Here is a 21,238-nt window from a genome sequence, read left to right on the forward strand (position 1 = left end):
AAAGATATTTAATCTGTTCTGGATTTATATAGCTACAATGTGAAATAGCTAAAGAGAGCCCAGTAATTGTGTTTTCTAATATGTTTTTATTTTATTGCCTTTCAAATTCTGAATTGGTTGCGAGAGTCTGAATGTGTCAAGCTACTAAACAGCTTGTGGATACAGGAGGAAGTGGACTTGTATTTCATTTGGGGAGCGGAGGGTAGGTGTCATTTCTCTAGTGTATAGTGGGAAAACTTCCATTTGCCAAGTACATGAAACTAACATGATCTTTCATCTTTCATAAACATGAAGAATTTCTTGTGTAGTTCAGATAATTTCAACAAAACGATTATATCTTCAAACCTGGATTCAATGGATAATAGTTAAGGAGTGCATGAACTTGGGTGGGAAAAGAAATCACATTGTTATTTTCAGCACCTCTAATAGGAAATTTAGTTTCTTTCTGGTATAAATGTTGGCCATGAGTCACAGTAATATTGCCTATATGTAGACTTTATCACCAGTGGAAATCACAGATATTTTCATATCGTATTTCAGTTGTAGCAGATATTACAAAGCACCTTTTATACTCATTGTTACTTTGAAATACCGCAGTTACTGAGCTACCAGTAGATATTGTTACTGAAAACTTTTTTGAAAAAAGCACTTATATTACTGTATCAGAAATGGAAAAAATATTTCAACAACTCTATTTCTTTTTTTATTTTTTTTTATTTTGGCAGGTCTGGCTCTGTCACCCAGGCTGGAATGCAGTGGCACCATCTTGGCTCACTGCAGCCTGGATTTCCTGGGCTCAGGTGATCCTCCCACCCCAGCCTCCTGAATAGCTGAACTACAGGTGTGCTCTATCATGCCCAGCTAATTTTTGTATTTTTTATAGAGACAAGTTTTGCCATGTTGCCCAGGGTGGTCTCGAACTCCTGAGCTCAAGATATCCTCTGCCTGGGGCAAAGACATGGAAGCAACCTAGATGCCCACTAGCAGTGAACTGGATAAGGAAAATGTGGTACAAATACACCATGGAATACTATGCAGCCATAAAAAGAATGAAATAATGTCCTTTGTAGGAATATGGGTGCAGCTGGAGGCCTTATACTAAGCAAATTAGCACAGGAACAGAAAACCAAATACCACATGTTCTCATGTACAAATGGGAGCTAAATGTTGAGTACACATGGCCACGAAGTAGGGAACTATAGGCTCTGGGGCCTACTTGAGGGTGGAGGGTGGGAAGAGAGGGTAAGGATTGAAAAACTACCTATAGGATATGATGCTGATTACCTGGGTGACAAAATTATCTATATACCAAATCCCTTTGACACACGATTTACCTGCATGTGTACCTCTTGAACCTAAAATAAAAGTTGGAAAGAAAAATAAGCATGTGCAATAAAATTGAAGTTTTATGACAGTGCCCTGGCAAGTGGCACTCTGTGGAGTTGTGCCAGAGGCACCAGAAGCCACCATGCACAGCCCTGGCCCTCACTGCTCCCTTCCAGGCCATGTGAGACCGCCTGTCCTGCCTCTGTTTCTTTTGAGTTCATTCCATTCTTTCTCCTTACAGTCCTGAACCAGACGAGGTCCTGCTCCAATTACCCTTTTCATTTTTAGACTCTGTTAACACCTCCTCCTTGGCGGTCACGACATTATGCCCAGGACCTACAGATACCCCCAGCAGTTCTATCCTAAGGAATACGGCCATGAGCTTTCATTCTTGCCCCACACAACTCCCCTTCTTAACCCTCCTTCCTAGTCATCGTCTCACCACTGCCTCTTCCTGGCCTGGGTAGAAATGGTATCTTTGCGTGGGGTTTTGCAGTGAAGGTTGCAGTGAGCTGAGATCGCACCACTGCACTCCAGCCTGGGTGACAGAGACTCTGTCTCAAAAAAAAAAAAACACACACACACACACACACCAGATCTCTAGTGCAAAGTCACATATCTGTATGGGAGCTCCAATAAATTGGAAGGCAGAGGTTAAGTGTTCATTAGGCAGCTACACCTACTAGGAGCTTTCTCTGTTATAAAGGGTGGTGCCCACCAGGGGAAGGTCCCACGGGCATTTCCCACATGTAACCTAACCCTGTATGTGCTGGAAATTGAAAGTTGGAAAACAGAATGAAAGAAGAGGAGAATGCATGCCTCCTGGACAGGAGAAAGCTGCCACACAAGAGGCATGGAATTCTCATCAGAGAGGAGAGAGTTCTGCTGAGTCTTCAGGTGGTGCCCTGAAAACGAAGACTTTTAGGTGAGAGTTACATTGGTGACATTGACTGACGTAGTAAACGGTTCTTGCAGACACCTTTACTGCACCTGAAAAAACAAGTCTCACATGCTTATTTCTCAAAGCCAAAGGGGCTTGAAAAGGCCAGGCACCCCCTACCCCATAGGCTGAATAATGCTCCCCCCAAGGGTGTGCCCGTCCAACTCCCCATGAACCCATTAATATGTGACTTTACATGGCCAAAGGGACTTTGCAAACGTGGTTAAATGAAGGATTTGGGGAGGGGGAGATGGCCCTGATGATTTGGGTGGGCTTGATGTAATGGTCCATCTAAGAGGGAGGCAGGAGAGCAGCGTGATTCCGGAAGGGATCGATCACGAGCCAGGAAATGCAGGCGCCCTCTGGAGGCAGGAAGAGGGAAGGAAACCAGAATGAGCCTTCAGAGAAGCCAGCGCTGTGGACACCATTTTTTATTTTGTTTTTGTTTGTTTGTTTGTTTGTTTGTTGGGTTTCACTCCACGGCCCAGGCTGGAGTGCGGTGGCGCTATCTAGGCTCAAGGCAACCTTCACCTCCCGGGTTCAAGTGATTGTCGTGCCTCAGCCTCCCGAGTAGCTGGGAACACAGGTGTGTGCCACCACACCCAGCTAACTTTTATATTTTTAGTAGAGACTGGGTCTCGCCATGTTGGCCAAGCTGGTCTCAAAGTTTGGACCTCAAGTGATCCACCTGCCTCAGCCTCCCAAAACGCTGGGATTATAGGAATAAGCCACTGTGCCTGACCTCCTGCTGACACCTTGACTGTAGATTTCTGACTTCCAGAAGGGGAAGAAAATACATTTTAAGGCACCCAGATGGTGGTAATGTGTTATAGCAGCAAGAGGAAACTAATACAGACTGGGAGTGGTGGCTCATGCCTGTAATCCCAGCACTTTGGGAGGCTGAGGCCGGAGACTCACTTGAGGCTGGGAGTTAGAGACCAGCCTAGCCAATGTGACAAAACCCTCATCCTCCACCTTCCCCCTTCTCCACCTTCCCCATCCCCATCCTCACCATCCCCTACCTTCCTGCTTCCCCACCTTCCTCATCCCCCACCTTCCCCATCCCCCACCTTTCCATCCCTCACCTTCCCCATCCCCCACCATCCCCACCCACCACGTTCCCCATCCCCCACCTTCCCATCCCTCACCTTCCCCATCCCCCACCTTCCCCATCCCCCACCTTCCCATCCCTCACCTTCCCCACCCCCCACTTTCACTACCCCCCACCTTCCCCACCCCCCACCTTCCCCATCCCCACCTTCCCCATCCCCCACCTTCCCCACACCCACCTTCCCCATCCCCCACCTTCCCCATCCCTCACCTTCCTCATCCCCCACCTTCCCCATCCCCCACCTTCCCCATCCCTCACCTTCCTCATCCTTCACCTTCCCCATCCTCCACCTTCCCCATCCCTTATCTTCCCCACTCCCCACCTTTCCCATCCCCACCTTCCCCATCCCTTATCTTCCCCACCCCTCACTTCCCACCTCCACCTTCCCCATCCTCCACCTTCCCCATTCCTTATCTTCCCCACCCCCCACCTTTCCCACCCCCACCTTCCCCATCCTTCACCTTCCCCATCCCCCAACTTTCCCATCCCTTATCTTCCCCACCCCCCACCTTTCCCACCCCCACCTCCCCATCACCCGCTGCTTGGTTTTTCCCTGTGACCTTTATCACCACCTGCCTCACTTGTTTGTTTACTGTCTGAGGGGACAGAAATTTTTCTTTTGTTGTGTTTTACTGCCAGAGGCTGGATCTGGGTTTGGTACTTTGTAGGTGTTCAGCAAACCCCTGTGGAGTGAGGGGATGAATAAACAGGCTTTGTCCTCTTTCTTGCAAATTCAGGAGACTGTGCTTGCTTACCTTTCCAGGTCAGGTCAGAGGCTGATGTCACCAATGGAAAGCCTCCCTAATGACCAAGTGCCACATCCACGGTCACAACAGCAATATCTGCTGTGTCTCCCACCTCTGGGCTCAGGTGAGAGAGCAGTCGTTCTCACACAGGGGAGATTTTACCTCCCAGAAGATATGGCCATAGCTGGAAACATTTTTGTTGTCCCCACTCAGGAAGGGGCAGGGCTGGCGCTGGAATGCCATAGATAAGAGGCCAGGGACATTGGCAGACATCCCACAATGCACAGACTTATGCAGTCCAGCGAGTGGCAGTACCGAGGTTGAGAAACCCTGCATTCGCAACTCTTGGATTCGAATCCTGGCTCTGCCAAATGCCAGCATTCTGATCGTGAGCAAGTTATGTGCACTTGGCCTCAGTTTCCTAATCTGTCAAGTGGGGATAATGATAGGACGCCACACTCTGTAGGATTGTTGGTTGCCTCAAGCGCAGCTGAAGTGGAATCAGGAAGTGGGGGGATGAGGTCCGAAGGCTGGTGGGCGGAATCGTGTTTGTGATGTCCATTGTGACTTGGTGGCTTACCCAAGGCTAGTTAGCAGTGCCAGGTTGTAAGGTGGGACTCTAGAACTTTATTTTCTGGCTGGATCAGCTGGATGGGCCACTTTCTTCTCTTCATGGGCCCTGTCCTAGAACCATATCCTCACCTGAACCTGTGACTCACTGGGCTAGGCCAGCATTTGTGGGAGGTAGGGGAGGGCAGATGTGACTTATAAGTGGAGGAGATCTGCCAGCTCGGAACCATGTCCTAAAGTGTCTATGCAGTGCACGGCTTCCTCTGAGCCCCCTCCGAGTGAGAAGCAGCATGTGGACCCTGGCCCTGATGTTCCTCGCAGCAGCCTGCTTGTTCTCACTGGGGGTCGCTCTGTGGGTCATTTGCAGCCATTTTTTCATTATGCACATCCCTGCAGCGGTTGGCCACCCTGTGAAACTGAGAGTCCTCCATTGCATATTCCAGCTGCTGGTGACATGGGTGAGTTTTGTGTTTTATGTGTCCCCTCCAGCTGAGTATTAAGGAAGGGGGCAGGAGAAAGCACACACCAGAAGCTTCTAGCTGGATGAACATCGATATCATGGGACCCAGAGTGACGACAGCTGATCACCCCTTCTCAAACCTGAGTTATTATGTGGTTCTTAGCCTCTTTTGGTGTTTATGAAGCTGGCTGGGCTAATATCCAAAAAATTCAAAGAATGATCTGCTTTCTCAGCTCACAGAAGGAAAAAACAAGTCTGGTTCTATCCACCTGCGTGACTCCTGTTTGACTTTCATTTTCTTTCTTTCTATTTTTAAATAGACATGGGATTTCTCCATGTTGGTCAGTCTTGTCTCGAACTTCCTGGCCTCAGGTGATGCACCTGCCTCGGCCTCCTAAAGTGCTGGGATTACAGGCGTGAGCCACCTCTTCCAGCCTGACTTTCTTTTTTGTGTTGGTTTATTTTTTAAACTGAGGTAAAACATTCATATAAAATGTACCATTTTTGCTATTTTTAAGTGTATAGTTTAGTGGTAATAAATGTGTCTATATTATTAACAGCACTTACCACTCTCAGAAGCTGTGAAGCTAGGAATTAATTTTCCTGAATCTCTGAGCCCCAGTTGCTATTTACCTGCTAGCTAGAGCCAGCAAGCCACAAAATAAATGGGTAGCAGATGAGTAAATTAGTGCCAGTGAGCAAAACTACAGATTATGGCTTTAAAAATATGTTGTTGCTTTTGCGATATAGAAAGCTGCCTCGGTAATAGAATTTGATGCTGCTCCTGCTGTGCTTTGTTAAAATACCTGTAAATGGAACTGTGTAGGCATTGCCAATATGGATTTCTTGTACTTTTTCAGAGGGTTGACCGAAATTGAACATACAAAATAGTTCTTGTAAGTTTCTTACATAATGAAAAGCAATTGCCAGGGCCTCTTTTCCAGCGACACCTTAGATGTCTCTTCTACACTATTCAAAAGAATGTGGGGTCTGTTGGGGGATGGGGGGCTAGGGGAGGGACAGCACGGGATGGGGAGGTTGGGGAGGGATAAGATTCGGAGAAATGCCTGATGTAGCTGACCGGGGGATGGAGGCAGCAAACCACCATGGCATGTGTGTACCTATGGAATAATCCTGCAAGATCTGCACATGTACCTGAGAACTTAAAGTACAATAATAATAATAATAAAAAGAATGTAGCTATGATCTAAAAGAGAAGAGCCCGGGAGCCCAAGGTTTCTGATCTCCAGAGTCAGCTTTTACCAGATGCAGTGATTGGCTTCCAGGTGTTCCTGGCCTTGATGCTCATATTCTGTAGTCCAGGGTCCCAAATACAGTGATTCGATTTCCTCCTTTGCAAAGTGGGGGGAATTGCCCCTACTTCACAGCATTTCGTGGGGACTCTGTCAATCACCCTCTCGGGAGGGCGCTGCCTGGCACAGAGGGAGCCCTCTGTAAATACCAGCCATTGTTACTCTCTGTTGACTCATTGCGTCCTGCACCAATTCTGGGCTCCAGGGTCAATGACAGGTGAGAGAGATAACATCCCCCCAAGTCTGCCTTTAGGGAGCTTGTAGGCTGTAGGCCGTGGGGGCGGGGAATGGGTCCATAAAGGAGCAATTGTCCACAAGCCAGCAAGCTACAGATAAACAGCTTCCCAAAGTGGAGAACGCCAGAAGGACAGCCAAACCCATCAGGTGAGCCCAGCAGGGCTTCTCACCTAGGGCTCCCTAAGTCCCCCTGGGTCACGGAATACAAGGGGCTTGTGGATTTGGATGAGGTCAAAATTACCCCATTTTCACGGCTGACCTCCAATGGAAATTCCTTCCAGGAGGACTGAAGGTAACAAACCACAGTCCTGAAAGCCAGACCTCGACTTCGTCACGAGGAATCAGAGCTATTTGCATAGCCTATTAGATATTGTGAAAACTCATGTATTCTCCTCTTTCATTTGAAACTAGGATGCTAGATCTTATTGCTCGATGTGCTAATAGGGAACACCTATATTATTACATCATACACTTTAATATTTTGATAAGTATACTCAAAACTGCTTTCCTTTATAATCCCACATATTTATTTTATGTATTTAAAAGTGTTCTGGGCTGGGTGTAGTGGCTCACACCTGTAATCCAAGCACTTTGGGAGGCTGAAACAGGAGAATCGTTTGAGTCCAAAAGTTTGAGACCAGCTTGGGCAACACAGTGGGGCCTCCACTGCTCCAAAAAAAAAAAAGAGCTCTGAAATGAGGCCCTTCACCCATGGTCAAAATGGCTGTGACACAGAAAAGGATTATGAAACACTGGAAGGCTACTCAGAGAGACAGACTGCTTTATTTGCATATTTTTAACTCTTCTTTTTTTTTTTTTGACCTGGAGTTTTGCTCTTGTTGCCCAGGCTGGAGTGCAGTGGTGCGATGTCAGCTTACTGCAACCTCCGCCTCCCGGGTTCAAGAGATTCTCTTGGCCGGGCACGGTGGCTCAAGCCTATACTCCCAGCATTTTGGGAGGCCGAGGCAGGTGGATCACAAGGTCAAGAGATCGAGACCATCCTGGTCAACAAGGTGAAACCCTGTCTCTACTAAAAATACAAAAATTAGCTAGGCATGGTGGTGCGTGCCTGTAGTCCCAGCTACTCGGGAGGCTGAGGCAGGAGAATTGCTTGAACCCAGAAGGCGGAGGGTGCAGTGAGCTGAGATCGTGCCATTGCACTCCAGTCGGTAATAACAGCGAAACTCCATCTTGGAAAAAAAAAAAAAGATTCTCCTGCCCCAGCCTCTCAAGTAGCTGGGATTACAGGTGTCTGCTACCATGCCTAGCTAGTTTTTGTATTTTTAGTAGAGACGGGGTTTCACCATGTTGGCCAGGTGGTCTCAAACTCCTGACCTCAAGTGATCCACCCACCTTGGCCTCCCAAAGTGTTGGGATTACAGGCATGAGCCACTGCTCCTGGCTGTATTTTTAACTCTTTGTGCAAACTTTGACATATACCAAACCGGAACAGAGTGCCCACCCTCCAGCACTGCCATCGATGACTCCTGGCCCATCTCCCCTCCCTGTGTCCCTAACTTTCCCCTCATTTTCATTTATTTAAGAAGCCAATCTTGGACATCGTATTATTTTATCCTCAAATTCTTCAGTGGGTATTTTCAAAAGATATAACCTCCCCCTCTTCCTGTTTTTAACAAACATACCCACACTGTAGTTAGCTGCACATACTTGGGGTGGCCTGATTGGCTGGGACAGCACAGGAAGGCCTCCCTGGAAACGTGTGGCGCCCAGGGCGAGGTGGAGCAGGGCCTCGTGGTGGAGGGGGTGTTGCAGGTAGAGGGACCATCAGGGGTGCCCAGAAGCCTGGCTTGCAGTGGTGGCAGTGTAAGGCGTCAGGAGAGTGCGTTGAGCAGGGCTGGCTGGTGCTGTGGCCACATGGGCCTGCATGGGAGTGAATTTTCCTGCAGGTGTCCTGAGAGCATGGAGGGGTTGCTGTGTCCAGTCCAACTGCTGTTTCCTCAAACTCCTTTTGCCACTTGTGAAGGGCAGGTCTGAGGGCCAGGCTCCAGACGGCCTATGCAGAAACCCATCTCAACTCATTTCTTCTTCTTTCTCCAACAGGGGATGATTTTTGAGAAGCTCAGAATCTGTCCTATGCCCCAATTTGTCTGTTTCATGCAAGATCTGCAGCTGCTGAAGTACGATCCTGACGTTGTGGTTACAGATTTACGCTTTGGGACAATCCCTGTGAAGCTGTACCAGCCCAAGGCATCCAGCTGCACCCTGAAGCCTGGTATTGTGTACTACCATGGTGGCGGGGGTGCCATCGGGAGCTTGAGTAAGAACCCTTTTCTCAGGCCTCCCAAAGGGTGATGGCATCCCTTAACATAACTTGAAAGAATGGGATCTTCCTGGGACATAATGCTTGCTATCATGACCAGGGAACACCAGGGCAGTTCATAGTTTGCTGGTTATTCAGGGGAAAAATATGGAATATCTTTCCCGCTTATACATCTCCTTATTTAAATAAATGTAATCCTTAGTGGAATTAACAATACTGTAATATGAGGAAGGAAACTGTAAGGTAATGATCCTAAAACGTACCCCTACCTGCATTTATATGTGTACATATGTATATACTATATATATGTATATATCACTACCTTATCATTACCACCGCTATTTAGTTGGAGATAAGGACATCTTAAATGAAAAGAATTAAAACACAGCATTTTGTTTCACATCAGGTCTTCTAAGAGAAATTCTGGTACAGAAAAACAGGAAGATTTGAGGAAAATCAATGAGAGGAAAAAGTCACTATTGTGACAATTTTACTATCTTAATTGTTACCCCTGGGGAATTAGGGTGGGGGGACACTTTGATTTGCTTTCAGCCGTGCTTGCTAATCTGTCAAATGCCAGGGTCCCAGTGTGGCAGCCTTTGAGAATAAGGGGTTTAATGCAATGGAGATGTTGGTTTGGTCTGTAGGAGAATGATGGTAACAGCTAATATTTATTCATATGACTAATTACATGCAGGCACTGTGGGAACCCTATATGTGGATGATCTCATTCCAACTCCAGCACTCTGTGAGTTAGATATTATCATCATCCCAGCTCACAGACCAGGAAATTGCGAGGCACTATGTTAGCTTCAGCTAGAAGGAGGCAAAGCTGAGGTTCGAACTCCAGTCTGTCTGAATCCAGAGCTCACACCCTAAACCACCACACTCTACAGTCAAACAGCTTTGGAGATATTGTTAGTGACTTGTAGGATGGATCAGAGGGTGGGCATCTTAGAGAAAGTTGCTCAGGCAGTACCATGGAGGAGAGGCAGTGAGAAGGTTGACCGGAAGTCTGCTGGAGTCGAGGAAAACCTAGTCAGCGTCAGCCCAAGTGCCGTGTGCGTAGGAAGAAGACAGTGACAGTGGCTGGCAAAGGAAGCCTTCCTAGTGAATGTCAACACCATTTATTTTCTAGAAACCCACCATGGCATATGCTCTCATTTGTGCAAGGAGAGTGACTCCGTGGTTCTGGCAGTTGGGTGAGTAAAGGGGAGATAGATGCCAGGGAGCCAGCAGGGAGCAAGGCTCTGATTTGGAGAGATGGGGTGGGAAATAGAAATGGGGGTGAGGGGTGGGAGCAGATGGGAGCTGGAGGAAGTCCAGAGGAGGGGATGGGCTGAGAGAAGCCAGTGAAGAGAGAAAGAGAGGTGGCTGGGTGCGGTGGCTCACACCTGTAATCCCAGCACTTTGGGAGGCCACAGTGGGTGGAATGCTTGAGCCCAGGAGTTCAGACCAGCCTGGGCAACATAGTGAGACTTCATTTTTACAAAAAATACAAAAATCAGCCAGGTGTGGTGGCATATGCCAGTAGTCCCAGCTACTTGGGAGGCTGAAGTGGGAGAAGCACCTGAATCTGGGAGGTTGCAGTGAGAGAACCTGATTGTGCCATGACACTCAGCCTGGGTGACAGACAGGAACCTGTCTTAAAACGAACAAAACACAACAAAAAAAAGAAAAAGAAGTGAGAGAAAATAAGGAGAGATGAAGAGAGAAGGAGAGACAGACAATGGGAACCCCTTCCTCTGTGCATGTGGGCCTTGAGTTTGTTTGAAGAGAGGCGTTTTGTGCATTTGGAAGCTGGGTAGGAAGGAGGGGGCCTTTTTTAAGCAGATCAGGTGCGGAGTTTCACTGCAGGAACACTTGGGTGGCACAGCTCTTCCTTGAGTAAAACAGCCTTGCCCCTCCCTTTGCTAAATGCCAGTGGTACCCCACACCATCACTCAACCCCAAATGCTGCCACATCCACTTCCAAGTATTCCCAAAACGGAGGTCCCCCTGGCTGAGACCCATTAGAGAAAGTGAGAAAAACAAAAACAAACCCATTGTCTGTCCTAACGGGTCTCTGACAGTCACCCACCCCTCCTGGAGCCTCAAAGAGGGCATGGTGGGCGCTGGGCCCCTGTCCTGCTGCCTGATGCAGCATCACGCAGGTGCTTCCTCCTGATAAGTTTCCCTTTTGTTTCATTTAAAGGTACACATTCTAAAGAAATATCTGTTCTAGCTGGGTGCGGTGGCTCACGTCTGTAATCCCAGCACTTTGGGAGGCTAAGGCAGGTGGATCACCTGTGGTCCGGAGTTTGAGATCAGCCTGGCCAACAAGGAGAAATCCTATCTCTACTAAAAATAAAAATTAAAAAATCAGCTGTGCGTTGTGGCGGTCGCCTGTAATCCCAGCTACTTGGGAGGCTGAGGCAAGAGAATTGCTTAAACCTGAGAGTCGGAGGTTGCGGTAAGCCAAGATTGTGACATTGCTTTCCAGCCTGGGAGAGAGTGGGACTCTGTCTCAAAAAAAAAAAAAAAAGAAAAGAAATATCAGTTGTCTGCATCTCGGTTGGGACACATCTCCTAGCTTTCTTTTGGCACAGCTATCTGAGGAGAGTGAAAAATGAAGAGATGAAGCTGGTGCAGTGGCTCACACCTGTAATCCCAACACTTTTGGAGGCCAAGGTGGGTGGATCACTAGATGCCAGGAGTTTGAGGCCAGCCGGGCCAACATGGCGAAACCCTGTCTCTACGGTGGCATGTGCCTGTAATCCTGGCTACTCAGGAGGCTGAGGTAGGAGAATCGTTTGAACCCGGGAGGCAGAAGTTGCAGAGCCAAAATGGTGCCACTGGACTCCAGCAACCTAGGTGACAGCATGAGACTCCATCTCAAGAAGAAAAGTGAAGAGATGAGATGAGAGACCTGGCTACACCCTGACTTTATAGTTCTCAGCTCCCAAGGAGTTTCTACCGTGAGATGTTGCTAGACACCTTATCATTCTGGTTGTGCCAAACCAGGAGATCATCAGTAAAACATGCCAGCAAGTCTCTGCCAGAAAGTTATTTTCTAAATCCAAGGTAGACAGGATTTTGGAGTTAAGGGTATTGCTCTCCAGGAATACCTATTGCCAGGTGGCCTGAAATGGGGGTATGGAATGGAAATGGCTGATGGAATATTTGTTGGTCCCATAGAGTGTATCTTTCTCTTTGGTTTTTTTTTTTGGTGGAGGGGGGTGGTGGAGTCTCATTCTGTTGCCCAGGCTGGAGTGTGGTGGCATGATCTTGGCTCACTGCAACCTCTGCCTCCCGGGTTCAAGTGATTCTCCTGCCTCAGCCTCCCAAGTAGCCGGGACTATGGCACGCACCACCACACCCAGCTAATTTTGTAATTTTAGTAGAGACAGGGTTTTGCCATGTTAGTCAGGCTGGTCGTGAACTCCTGACCTCATGATTCGCCCACCTTGGCCTCCCAAAGTGCTGGGATTACAGGCTCAAGCCACCGTGCCCGGCCAACTTTATGCATTTTTATTTTGCAATAATTTGTCTTCCTTCATCTATTCATTTTCCAACTCCCTTATTCCAGTTGAGGGCCGGGCTGGCTGGAGCCTATCCCTGCAGCTCAGGGAACAAGGCAGGAACCAACCCTGGAGGGACACCCTCCTATTGCAGGGCACACCCACGCGTGCACCCACATTCACTTGGACCGGGGCAATTTAGAGACGCTCATGAATGTAACATAGACATCTTTGGGACGTGGGAGGAAACTGAAGGGTCTGGAGAAAACCTGCATGACATGGGGAGAATGTGCAAACTCCACGCAAACAGTAGTAGCCCAGGCTGGAATCCTTTTTCTTTCTTTCATCAATATCATGAAACAACGTTGAATGAAATGACATTATTTAAGGGCCTACTTTTTTTTTTATTCTTTGAGACAGGGTCTCACTCTGTTGCCAAGGCTGGAATGCAGTGGCATGATCACAGCTCACTGCAGCCTCGACCTCCCAGGCCTAAGCAATCCGCCTGCCTCAGCCTCCTGAGTAGCTGGGACTACAGGCATCCACCACCACACCCAGCTAGTATTTTGTGTTCTTTGTAGAGATGGGGTTTCACCATGTTGCCCAGGCTGAACTTGAACTCTTGAACTCAAGTGATCCGCCCACCTCGGCCTCCCAAAGTGCTGAAATTAAAGGTGTGAGCCACTGGCCTGGCTGACTTGCTGTATTTAGGTCTACAAGATCCCCCCAACAAAATCTGTGGGTATGGCATGATTAATTAAAAACACAAGCCTTGAATATGCTTATACAAGAATGAGGGAAGCAACATGAGGTAGGTTCAGAAAGATGGGGCTCGAGTTGGTGATATTTACATTGTTGGCCAATTGGTGGAAGTCTTGTGACACAGGTTCCCCATTAGGGCATTGAGACAATAGGAATGGCACCTGCCAGGGTGTGTAGGCTGTATGTGTCTCATCTTATTTAAGCCTCACACCTAACTTTAGCTGCTCGAGTTTCAGAAAGGGAAGTGAATGGACTAATTTGGCCTAAAAGACGCTAGGTGCTGATATTTTTGGATCTGCTGGGGCATTGAGTATCAACTGTGTTTCTTGATTCCTTTTTAGTTACCGCAAGTTACCCAAATATAAGTTTCCAGTGCCAATAAGAGACTGCTTGGTGGCCACCATCCACTTCCTGAAGTCCCTACATGCATATGGAGTGGATCCAGCCCGGGTTGTGGTCTGTGGTGACAGTTTGGGAGGGGAAATAGCCACAGTGGTTTGTCAAAAACTTGTGAACACGCCAGATCTGCCCCGGATCCGGGCTCAGATCCTGATCTATGCCACATTCCAAGTCCTAGATATTCAAACCCCTTCCTTTCAACAGAGAAAGAACATCCCGATGCTTAACTGGAGCTTCACCTCCTACTGTTTTTATCACTTTCTGGATATCAGCCCCTCCTGGCACGAGGTCATCATGAAAGGCGCCCATTTGCCTACCAAAGTCTGGGAAAAGTACAGAAAGTGGTTGGGCCCAGAAAACATCCCGGAGAGGTTTAAGAGGGGCTACCGACAGAAGCCCCACGAGCCCGTGAATGAAGCTGCTTACCTGGAACTAAGTGTTGTCCTGGATGTGATGTGCTCGCCCCTGATTGCAGAAGATGACATAGTGTCTCAGCTCCCAGAAGCTTGCATTGTGAGCTGTGAGTATGACATCCTCCGGGACAGTTCACTGTTGTACAAGAAGAGGCTGGAAGACCTGGGAGTGCCTGTGACCTGGCACCATGTGGAGGATGGTTTCCACGGAGTGCTCAACACCCTTGACATGAAATTCTTGTACTTCCCCAGCTCCACGAGAATTCTGAATATGTTAACCCATTTTATAAAGGGACTGTGACCATCTTTCTTCTCTGCTGGGGCTGCAGTGTGGATTCCACGGTCATCCGGCCTCCCACAGGACTCTCTGTTGCTGATTTAGGTGGTGCATAGTGAGGCTAGGGAGCAGATGGAGATTGCTGTCGCCTTTCTGATCTACGTTCTAGAACCACACAATCTCCAGAGGACGCCATAGAGAAGACAGCTTTGCAGGTGGGAGTGGGCGCTCTGTCTTTGGCCTCTATTGGGAAAACCTGGGAGGCTGACAATCTTCAGTGGCCATTTGTGGGAGTTAATCACAGGTAAGGACTATTCTCAGCCTCCCTAAGGGGCAGTTCAGACTCTCCAACTCTCCAGATTGATCCAGACTGTGGGTGATTTGTGTCCACTTGGCTGGACCTTGGAATAGCACAAGAGGATCACATACAATCTCATGGGGCTTTCCCAAGGTGTCTCAGAGGCAGGAGCTCTGATGCTCTAGGCTGCTGGGAGGTGGTGGTGGAGAAACTGGCTTTCACCCACTTTCTCTTCTGTGAACAGTAATGACTTCCTACTGTTTCTAAGCCCCTGGGATCAGAGTCTTGACTGCCTAGGCTGGAAAAGCTAAGACAGAATGGACAGAGCTTCCACAGTGGTGGGCATCTAGCAGTGAATAAAGACGTTTTGCAGCTGCCTGACTTGGGGAGGCTTTGGAGCTCCTGGAATCAAAGCCTGACTTCCAACCAGAAGCCCGAAATCAGTGTTCTAAGAGTTTGAGGAGAGAAGCTGGGAGGGAGGTGGGGTCCTGAGTCAGAGACCCATGAAGGCTGAGTCTAACCAGATAACCCTGTCCACAGTGCAAAGTTAAGACAGCCAAAGGGACAGAAGATGTATTGGAGAGAACGATTTCTTTTTTAAGACATGGAACCAACTCAAATTGACCTCCATCAGAAAGAGAATGGATTGGCTTAGGTAGCAATGCATGCAAGGCATCCATCAGGCAAGGTTTGATCTAGGAACTCACACAGTGCCATCAGCTGTCCTGTCTTCTCTGTTCTGCTCTTCTCTCCTCTGTGTTAATGCCACCTTCACCTCTCCATACGGTGGTACTGAGCAGCTTCATGCTTACCTTCTCCCAGGGTCAAGTTCATTATCATGGACTTGCCTTATTCTTAGCAGTCCCAGCAAAAACTTTATTGCAACTTGATGGCTTTGCTGGCTTTCTGAGCAATGTGTCCAGTTGCCACAACCAAGGGAATGGAATGTTCTAGCTGACCACTCCCAAGTCATATGTCATCCAGAAGTGGAGGGTGGAGTCAGTTCACCGTGGTGCTTGGACTAAGCATGAAGTGGTGAGTGACAGCTTCCCTAACCGAAGAGTAAATTACAGAAGCTAAACAGAACCCTCAGGCAGGGTATGTGGAAGTGGCAAGACATGTCAAGGTCCACTGGGCAAGTCGGCCAACTGCTCCTTAGGAATGAAAATTCATTTGAAAGGAATGGTCAGGCTCCCATGCTTGACCCACCTGCTCTTCTGGAGGCTCTGATCTTGGTTAGTTAATGGTCTTTACAGGCTGAGGTCAAGGCGATTGCACAAAAAACCCTGTGAATGCCCTTAACTTGCTTTCAGTTGAACATTTGGGCTGAACTATGAGGCAGAGAGGAATCCTGTAGGGTGGCTCCTTGCTCTGTTCACAGTTGGCCGGAAGGTGGTTTGTTGGAGAAATAGGAATCATCCCCTGAAAACACACACTGTGGTAGCCACTCGACTGTTGAAGAGCACTGGAGTCCAAGGGGCGAGGCCACCTCTGAGACAGGCCTCTGAGTTGAGAAGTTTCACCTCTGCCTCTGGAGATGTGTAGGGGAACATGAACTGACCTTCTGGGAAGTTGGAGTGGCAAGGAGTTGCTGAGGCACTGCAGGGCCGTGCCCAGCAGAGAGGAATGTATAACATTTTGAGAGGCTGAAAGCGCCCCTGATTGGCCTCTTGCCCATGGCAGCTGCCTTCTGCAGATCGTGGGAGAATCAAGCACTTTCACCTAATGGCTGGATGATTGATTTTGGGACCGAATTCTCTACTCCTCTCCTTTGCCCCATCACCACTATCCTTCCTGCAATCCATCCATGAGACTCAGTGAGTGAAAAAGGGATAGGATTGAATGTTCACCCAGGGCCAACTACACACTAGGCACTGTACTGGGCCATTTAAATGTGCCACCTCCTATGTTCCTCACATTAATCCTACAGAGTAGGTACAGACACACCTATGGGATACTGCAGCTTCAGTTCCACACCACAGCAGTAAAGCAAGTCACATGGATTATTTTGCTTCCCTCGGTGCATATAAAAGTTACATTTTCACTATATTGTTGTCTGTGAAGTGTGCAATAGCATTATGTCTTTAAGAAGCATGTACACACCTTAGTTAAAAATACCTTGTTGATGAAAAATGCTAACAATCATCTGAGCCTCCACCGATTGCAGTAGTCTGGGCTACTACTGTCTCTGTGGCATTTGCACATTCTCCCCATGTCTGCATGATTTTCTCTGAGTTTTCCAGCTTCATCCCACATTCCCAAGATGTGTTACATTCATGGGTCTGTCTAAATTGTTGTAATCTTTTTGCTGGTTGATGATCTTTCCTTGATGTTGATGACTGCCTGGTGATGCAGGTGGTGGTTGCTGAAGGCTAGGGCAATTTCTTTCTCTTCTTTTCTTTCTTTCTCTTTTCTTGCTTTCTTTTTTCTTTCTTTCTCTTTTTCTTCTTTCTTTTCCTTCCTTCCTTCCTTTTCTTTTTCTTTCCTTTCTTTCTTTTTTCTTTTCTTTCTCTTTTTCTTTCTTTTCCTTCCTTCCTTCCCTTTCCTTTCTTCCTTTTCCTTCCTTCCTCTTTTTCTTCCTATCTTTCATTTTTTACAAGTGAACATTTATTTTTGTGCCTTTCTTCTTATGTGTATTTCAAGTCTTTTTCACAACAAGGCCCCAGGAATCTCCAGATTCAGTTACCTGCCTGCGCTTGGTTGACTGCTGCAGAAGTCTTAGGGAGCATTGTACAAATGCTAGAATTACTCATTTATCAACATAAAGCCCCAGGATAGAAGATGCAACAAAGCAGGACTCCTTCCTCCATGGAATGTGCTGATTTCCGACAAGGTGGCAGCCAATGTAGAAAATGCTGGAACTTTTCCTTGGAACTGGACTGTGATGAGAGGTGCTTGGCATGAACATAAGCTACTGTCTTTTCTTTTTTCTTTTAAGATGGAGTTTCACTCTTGTTGCCCAGGCTCGAGTGCATTGGCGCGATCTTGGCTCACCACAACCTCCGGCTCTGGCAATTTCTTTTTCTTTTCTTTTTCTTTTGAGATGGAGTCTCACTCTTGCTGCCCAGGCTGGAGTGCAGTGGCGTGATCTTGGCTCAGTACAACCTCTGCCTCCCGGGTTCAAGCGATTCTCCTGCCTCAGCCTCCCAAGTAGCTGGGATTATAGGCATGAGCCACCACGCCTGGCTAATTTTGTATTTTTAGTAGAGACGGGGTTTCTCCATGTTGACCAGGCTGTCTCGAACTCCTGACCTCAGGTGATCTGCCCATCTCGGCCTCCCAAAGTGCTGGGATTACAGGCGTGAGCCACCACACCCAGCCCTTGGCGATTTCTTAAAATAAGACAACAATGGATTCGTCACATCAATGGACTCTTTCTTTCATGAAAGATTTCTCTTTAACAGACGATGCTGTTTGATCGCAGTTTACCCAGAGTAGAATTTCTTTCAAAACTGGATTCGATCCTCTCAAACCCTCATGCTACTTTATCAACTAAGTTTATGCAATATTCTAAATCTTCTCTTGTCATTTCAACAGTGTTCATAGCACCTTCATTAGATTTCATCTCAAGAAATCACTATTTTTGCTTATCTGTAAGAAGCAACTCCTCATCTGCCCAAGTTTGTTCATGAGATTACAGCAATTCAGTCATCTTCAGGCTCCACTCCTAATTCTAGTTCTCTGGCTGTTTTCACCACATCTGCAGTGACATCTTCCACAGAAGTCATGAACCCCTCAAAGTCATCCATAAGGGTTCACATCAACGTCTTCCAACCTGTTAATTCTGATATTTTGCCCCCCTCCCATAAATCGTGAATGTTCCTCATGGCATCTGAAATGGTGAATTCTTTTTAGAAGTTTTCCAATTTACTTTGCAGAGATCCATCAGAGGACTTACTGTCTATGACAACTATATAACCTTACAAATTGTATTTCTTAAATAATTAGACTTGAAAGTCAAAATACTCTTTGATCCATAGGCTGCAGAATGGGTATTGTGTCAGCAGGTGTGAAGACAACATTAATCTTGTACATCTCTATCAGAGTTCTTGGGTTACCAGGTAGGTGCCTTGTCAATAAGCAGTAATATTTTCAAAGAAATCTTTTATTATGAGCAGTAGGTCTCAACAGTGGACTTAAAGTATCTAATAAACCATGTTGTAAACAGATGTGCTGGCATCCAGGCTCTTTTGTTCCATTTGTAGAGCACAGGGAGGATAGATTTAGCATAATTTGCTGGATGCAGTGGCTCACGCCTCTAATCCCAGCAATTTAGGAGGCCCAGGTGGGTGCATCACCTGAGGTCAGGAGTTCGAGATAGCCTGGTCAACATGGCAAAACCTTGTCTCTACTAAAAATACAAAAAAAAAATTAGCTGGGCATGGTGGCGGGTGCCTGTAATCCCAGCTACTCAGGAGGCTGAGGCAGGAGAATTGCTTGAACCCGGGAGGCAAAAGTTGCAGTGAGCCAAGATTGTGCCACTGCACTCCAGCCTAGGTGACAGAGCGAGACTCAGTCTCAAAAAAAGAAAAAAAGATTTAGCATAATTTTTCAGGGCCCTAGGATTCTTGGAATGGAAATGCACATTGCCTTCAACTTAAATTCACCAGCTGCATTAGCTCCTAACAAGGGATTCAGCCTGTCCTCTGAAGCTTTGAAGGCAGGCATTGACTTCTCATGTCTAGCTATGAAAGCCCTAGATGGCATCTTCTTCCAATAAAAGGCAGTTTCATCTGCGATGAAAACCTGTTGTTTAGTGTAGTCACCTTCCTGAATCATCTTAGCTGAATCTCCTGGACTCAGCTTTCCCATCAGCACTTGCTGCTTCCACCTTGCACTTTTATGATTATGTTACGGAGACAACTTCTTCCCTTCAACCTCATGAACCAACCCCTGCTAGCATCCTCGCTTCACCTTCCGCATTTCTCTCCTAGCCTTCGTGGAATGAAAGAGTTAGGCTCTTGCTCTGGATTAGGAATGCTGCGGCTGGTTTGATCTATTCAGATCATTAAATTTTTCTGCTTGTCGGCCATAAGGCTGTTTCACTTTCTTATCTATCATGTTTCGCTGGAGTAGTGCTTTTAATTTCCTTCGAGAACTTTTCCTTTGCATTCACAAGTTGGTTAACTGTGGTGAAAAGAGAGAGTTTTTGGCCTGTCTCAGCTTTCGACATGCCTTCCTCACTAAGTTTAATCATTTCTAGCTCTTGATTTCAAGTGAGAGGTATGCAACTCTTCTTTTCACCTGAACATTGAGAGTTCATTGTAGGGTTTTTAATTAGCCTCATTTCAATACTCTTGTGTCTCAGGGAATAGGGAGGCCCTGAAACCCCGATGGCCTGACAGCAGCTTTCCCTGCCATGCCCCACGGCCCACTGGCCTGGGATTGCAGCTCCTTTCATTCCCATCGTGCAGAATTAAAGTGAAAGACACTGTTGGGCCATGTGATCTTATTTTCATTTCCCATCCTGCTAGTTCTCAGCTACTGTCTGATCCTTGTTAGGTTGATAAAGTCAAATGTGTTTGCTCCCTGGTTTCCTTTACTCTTTTTTTTTTTTTTTTTTTTGAGACAGAGTCTCACTCTGTCACCAGGCTGCAGGCTGGAGTGCAGTGGCACAATCTCCGGTCACTGCAACCTCCACCTCCCAGGTTCAAGCAATTCTCCTGTCTCACCCTCTCCAGTAGCTGGGACTACAGGCGCACACCACCAAGCCCAGCTAATTTTTTTTGTATTTTTAGTAGAGATGGGGTTTTACCACGTTGGCCAGGATGGTCTCAATCTCTTGACCTCATGATCTGCCTGCCTCAGCCTCCCAAAGTGCTAGGATTACAGGCTTGAGCCACCATGCCCATCCTACTTTCTGAATGACTGTGGAATTGGTTACCATAGGCCCCTCCGGAAAGGCACAGCTGAGGTGCCCAGCTGACACCACTCAGGAGAGGTAGCCACTCACACACCTGTGAGCCCCTATACTCAGGAGTATTTTCTCAGTAAATCCCCAGGGCTTCCCTAGAAAGACCTACCAGTTAGCTCAGGGCAAGCACCATTTGATATGGGGAGAAAAATTAACTGGGGAGACTATTGTCTTAGAAATGAGAGAACAAGGGCAGGTGTAGTGGCTCATGCCTGTAATCCTAGCACTTTGGGAGGCAGAGGAGGGTGGATCACTTGAGGTCAGGAGTTCAAGACCAACCTGGCCAACATGTGAAACTCCATCTCTACTAAAAATACACCAAAAAATTAGCTGGCCATGGTGGTGCATGCCTCAGGTGGCTGAGGTAGGAGAATTGCTTGAACCCAGGAGGCAGAAGTTGCAGTGAGCAGAGATGGCCCCATTGCACTCCAGCCTGGGCAGTGACAGAGTGAGACTCCATGTCAAAAAAAAAAAAAAAAAAGAAAGAAATGAGTAAACAAAAGGTAAACAAACACATACACTGCTAGGTGACTGATTAAAGTTGAGCAAACTTTAAAAAATAAGAATAAAAGGGACAATGAGCTTCAACCTAAATTGCTTCCTTTAGTCAGTAGGCAATTTAGGAGAAGGTCTGGGGCAAAGTTGAAAAACTAGCAAAATTTGCCTCAGCCCATCTTCTCCCCACTTCCTT

At 47.2% G+C, this 21,238-nt stretch overlaps 1 protein-coding gene across 1 annotated transcript; it reads left to right on the forward strand.

Moving 5' to 3' along the window:
* Positions 1 to 4,921: 4,921 nt before the first annotated feature.
* AADACL3 (arylacetamide deacetylase like 3) lies at positions 4,922 to 21,087 on the forward strand. The gene is made up of 4 exons (XM_002750291.6): positions 4,922 to 5,151; positions 8,765 to 8,981; positions 10,123 to 10,186; positions 13,588 to 21,087. The coding sequence occupies exons 1-4, from the start codon at positions 4,984 to 4,986 to the stop codon at positions 14,357 to 14,359; spliced, it is 1,221 nt and encodes a 406-aa protein (XP_002750337.1). The 5' UTR covers positions 4,922 to 4,983; the 3' UTR covers positions 14,360 to 21,087.
* The last annotated feature ends 151 nt before the right edge of the window (positions 21,088 to 21,238 follow it).

The sequence above is a fragment of the Callithrix jacchus genome, chromosome 7, assembly GCF_049354715.1.
Source record: "Callithrix jacchus isolate 240 chromosome 7, calJac240_pri, whole genome shotgun sequence".
In the NCBI taxonomy this organism is placed as follows: Eukaryota; Metazoa; Chordata; class Mammalia; order Primates; family Cebidae; genus Callithrix; species Callithrix jacchus.

Coding starts and splice junctions, on each gene's coding strand:
- AADACL3 (XM_002750291.6), top strand. CDS start 4,984: ATGTGGACCCTGGCCCTGATGTTCCTCGCAGCAGCCTGCTTGTTCTCA. Junction 5,152..8,764: donor TCCAGCTGCTGGTGACATGG/GTGAGTTTTGTG, acceptor TTTCTCCAACAG/GGGATGATTTTTGAGAAGCT. Junction 10,187..13,587: donor TCCGTGGTTCTGGCAGTTGG/GTGAGTAAAGGG, acceptor ATTCCTTTTTAG/TTACCGCAAGTTACCCAAAT.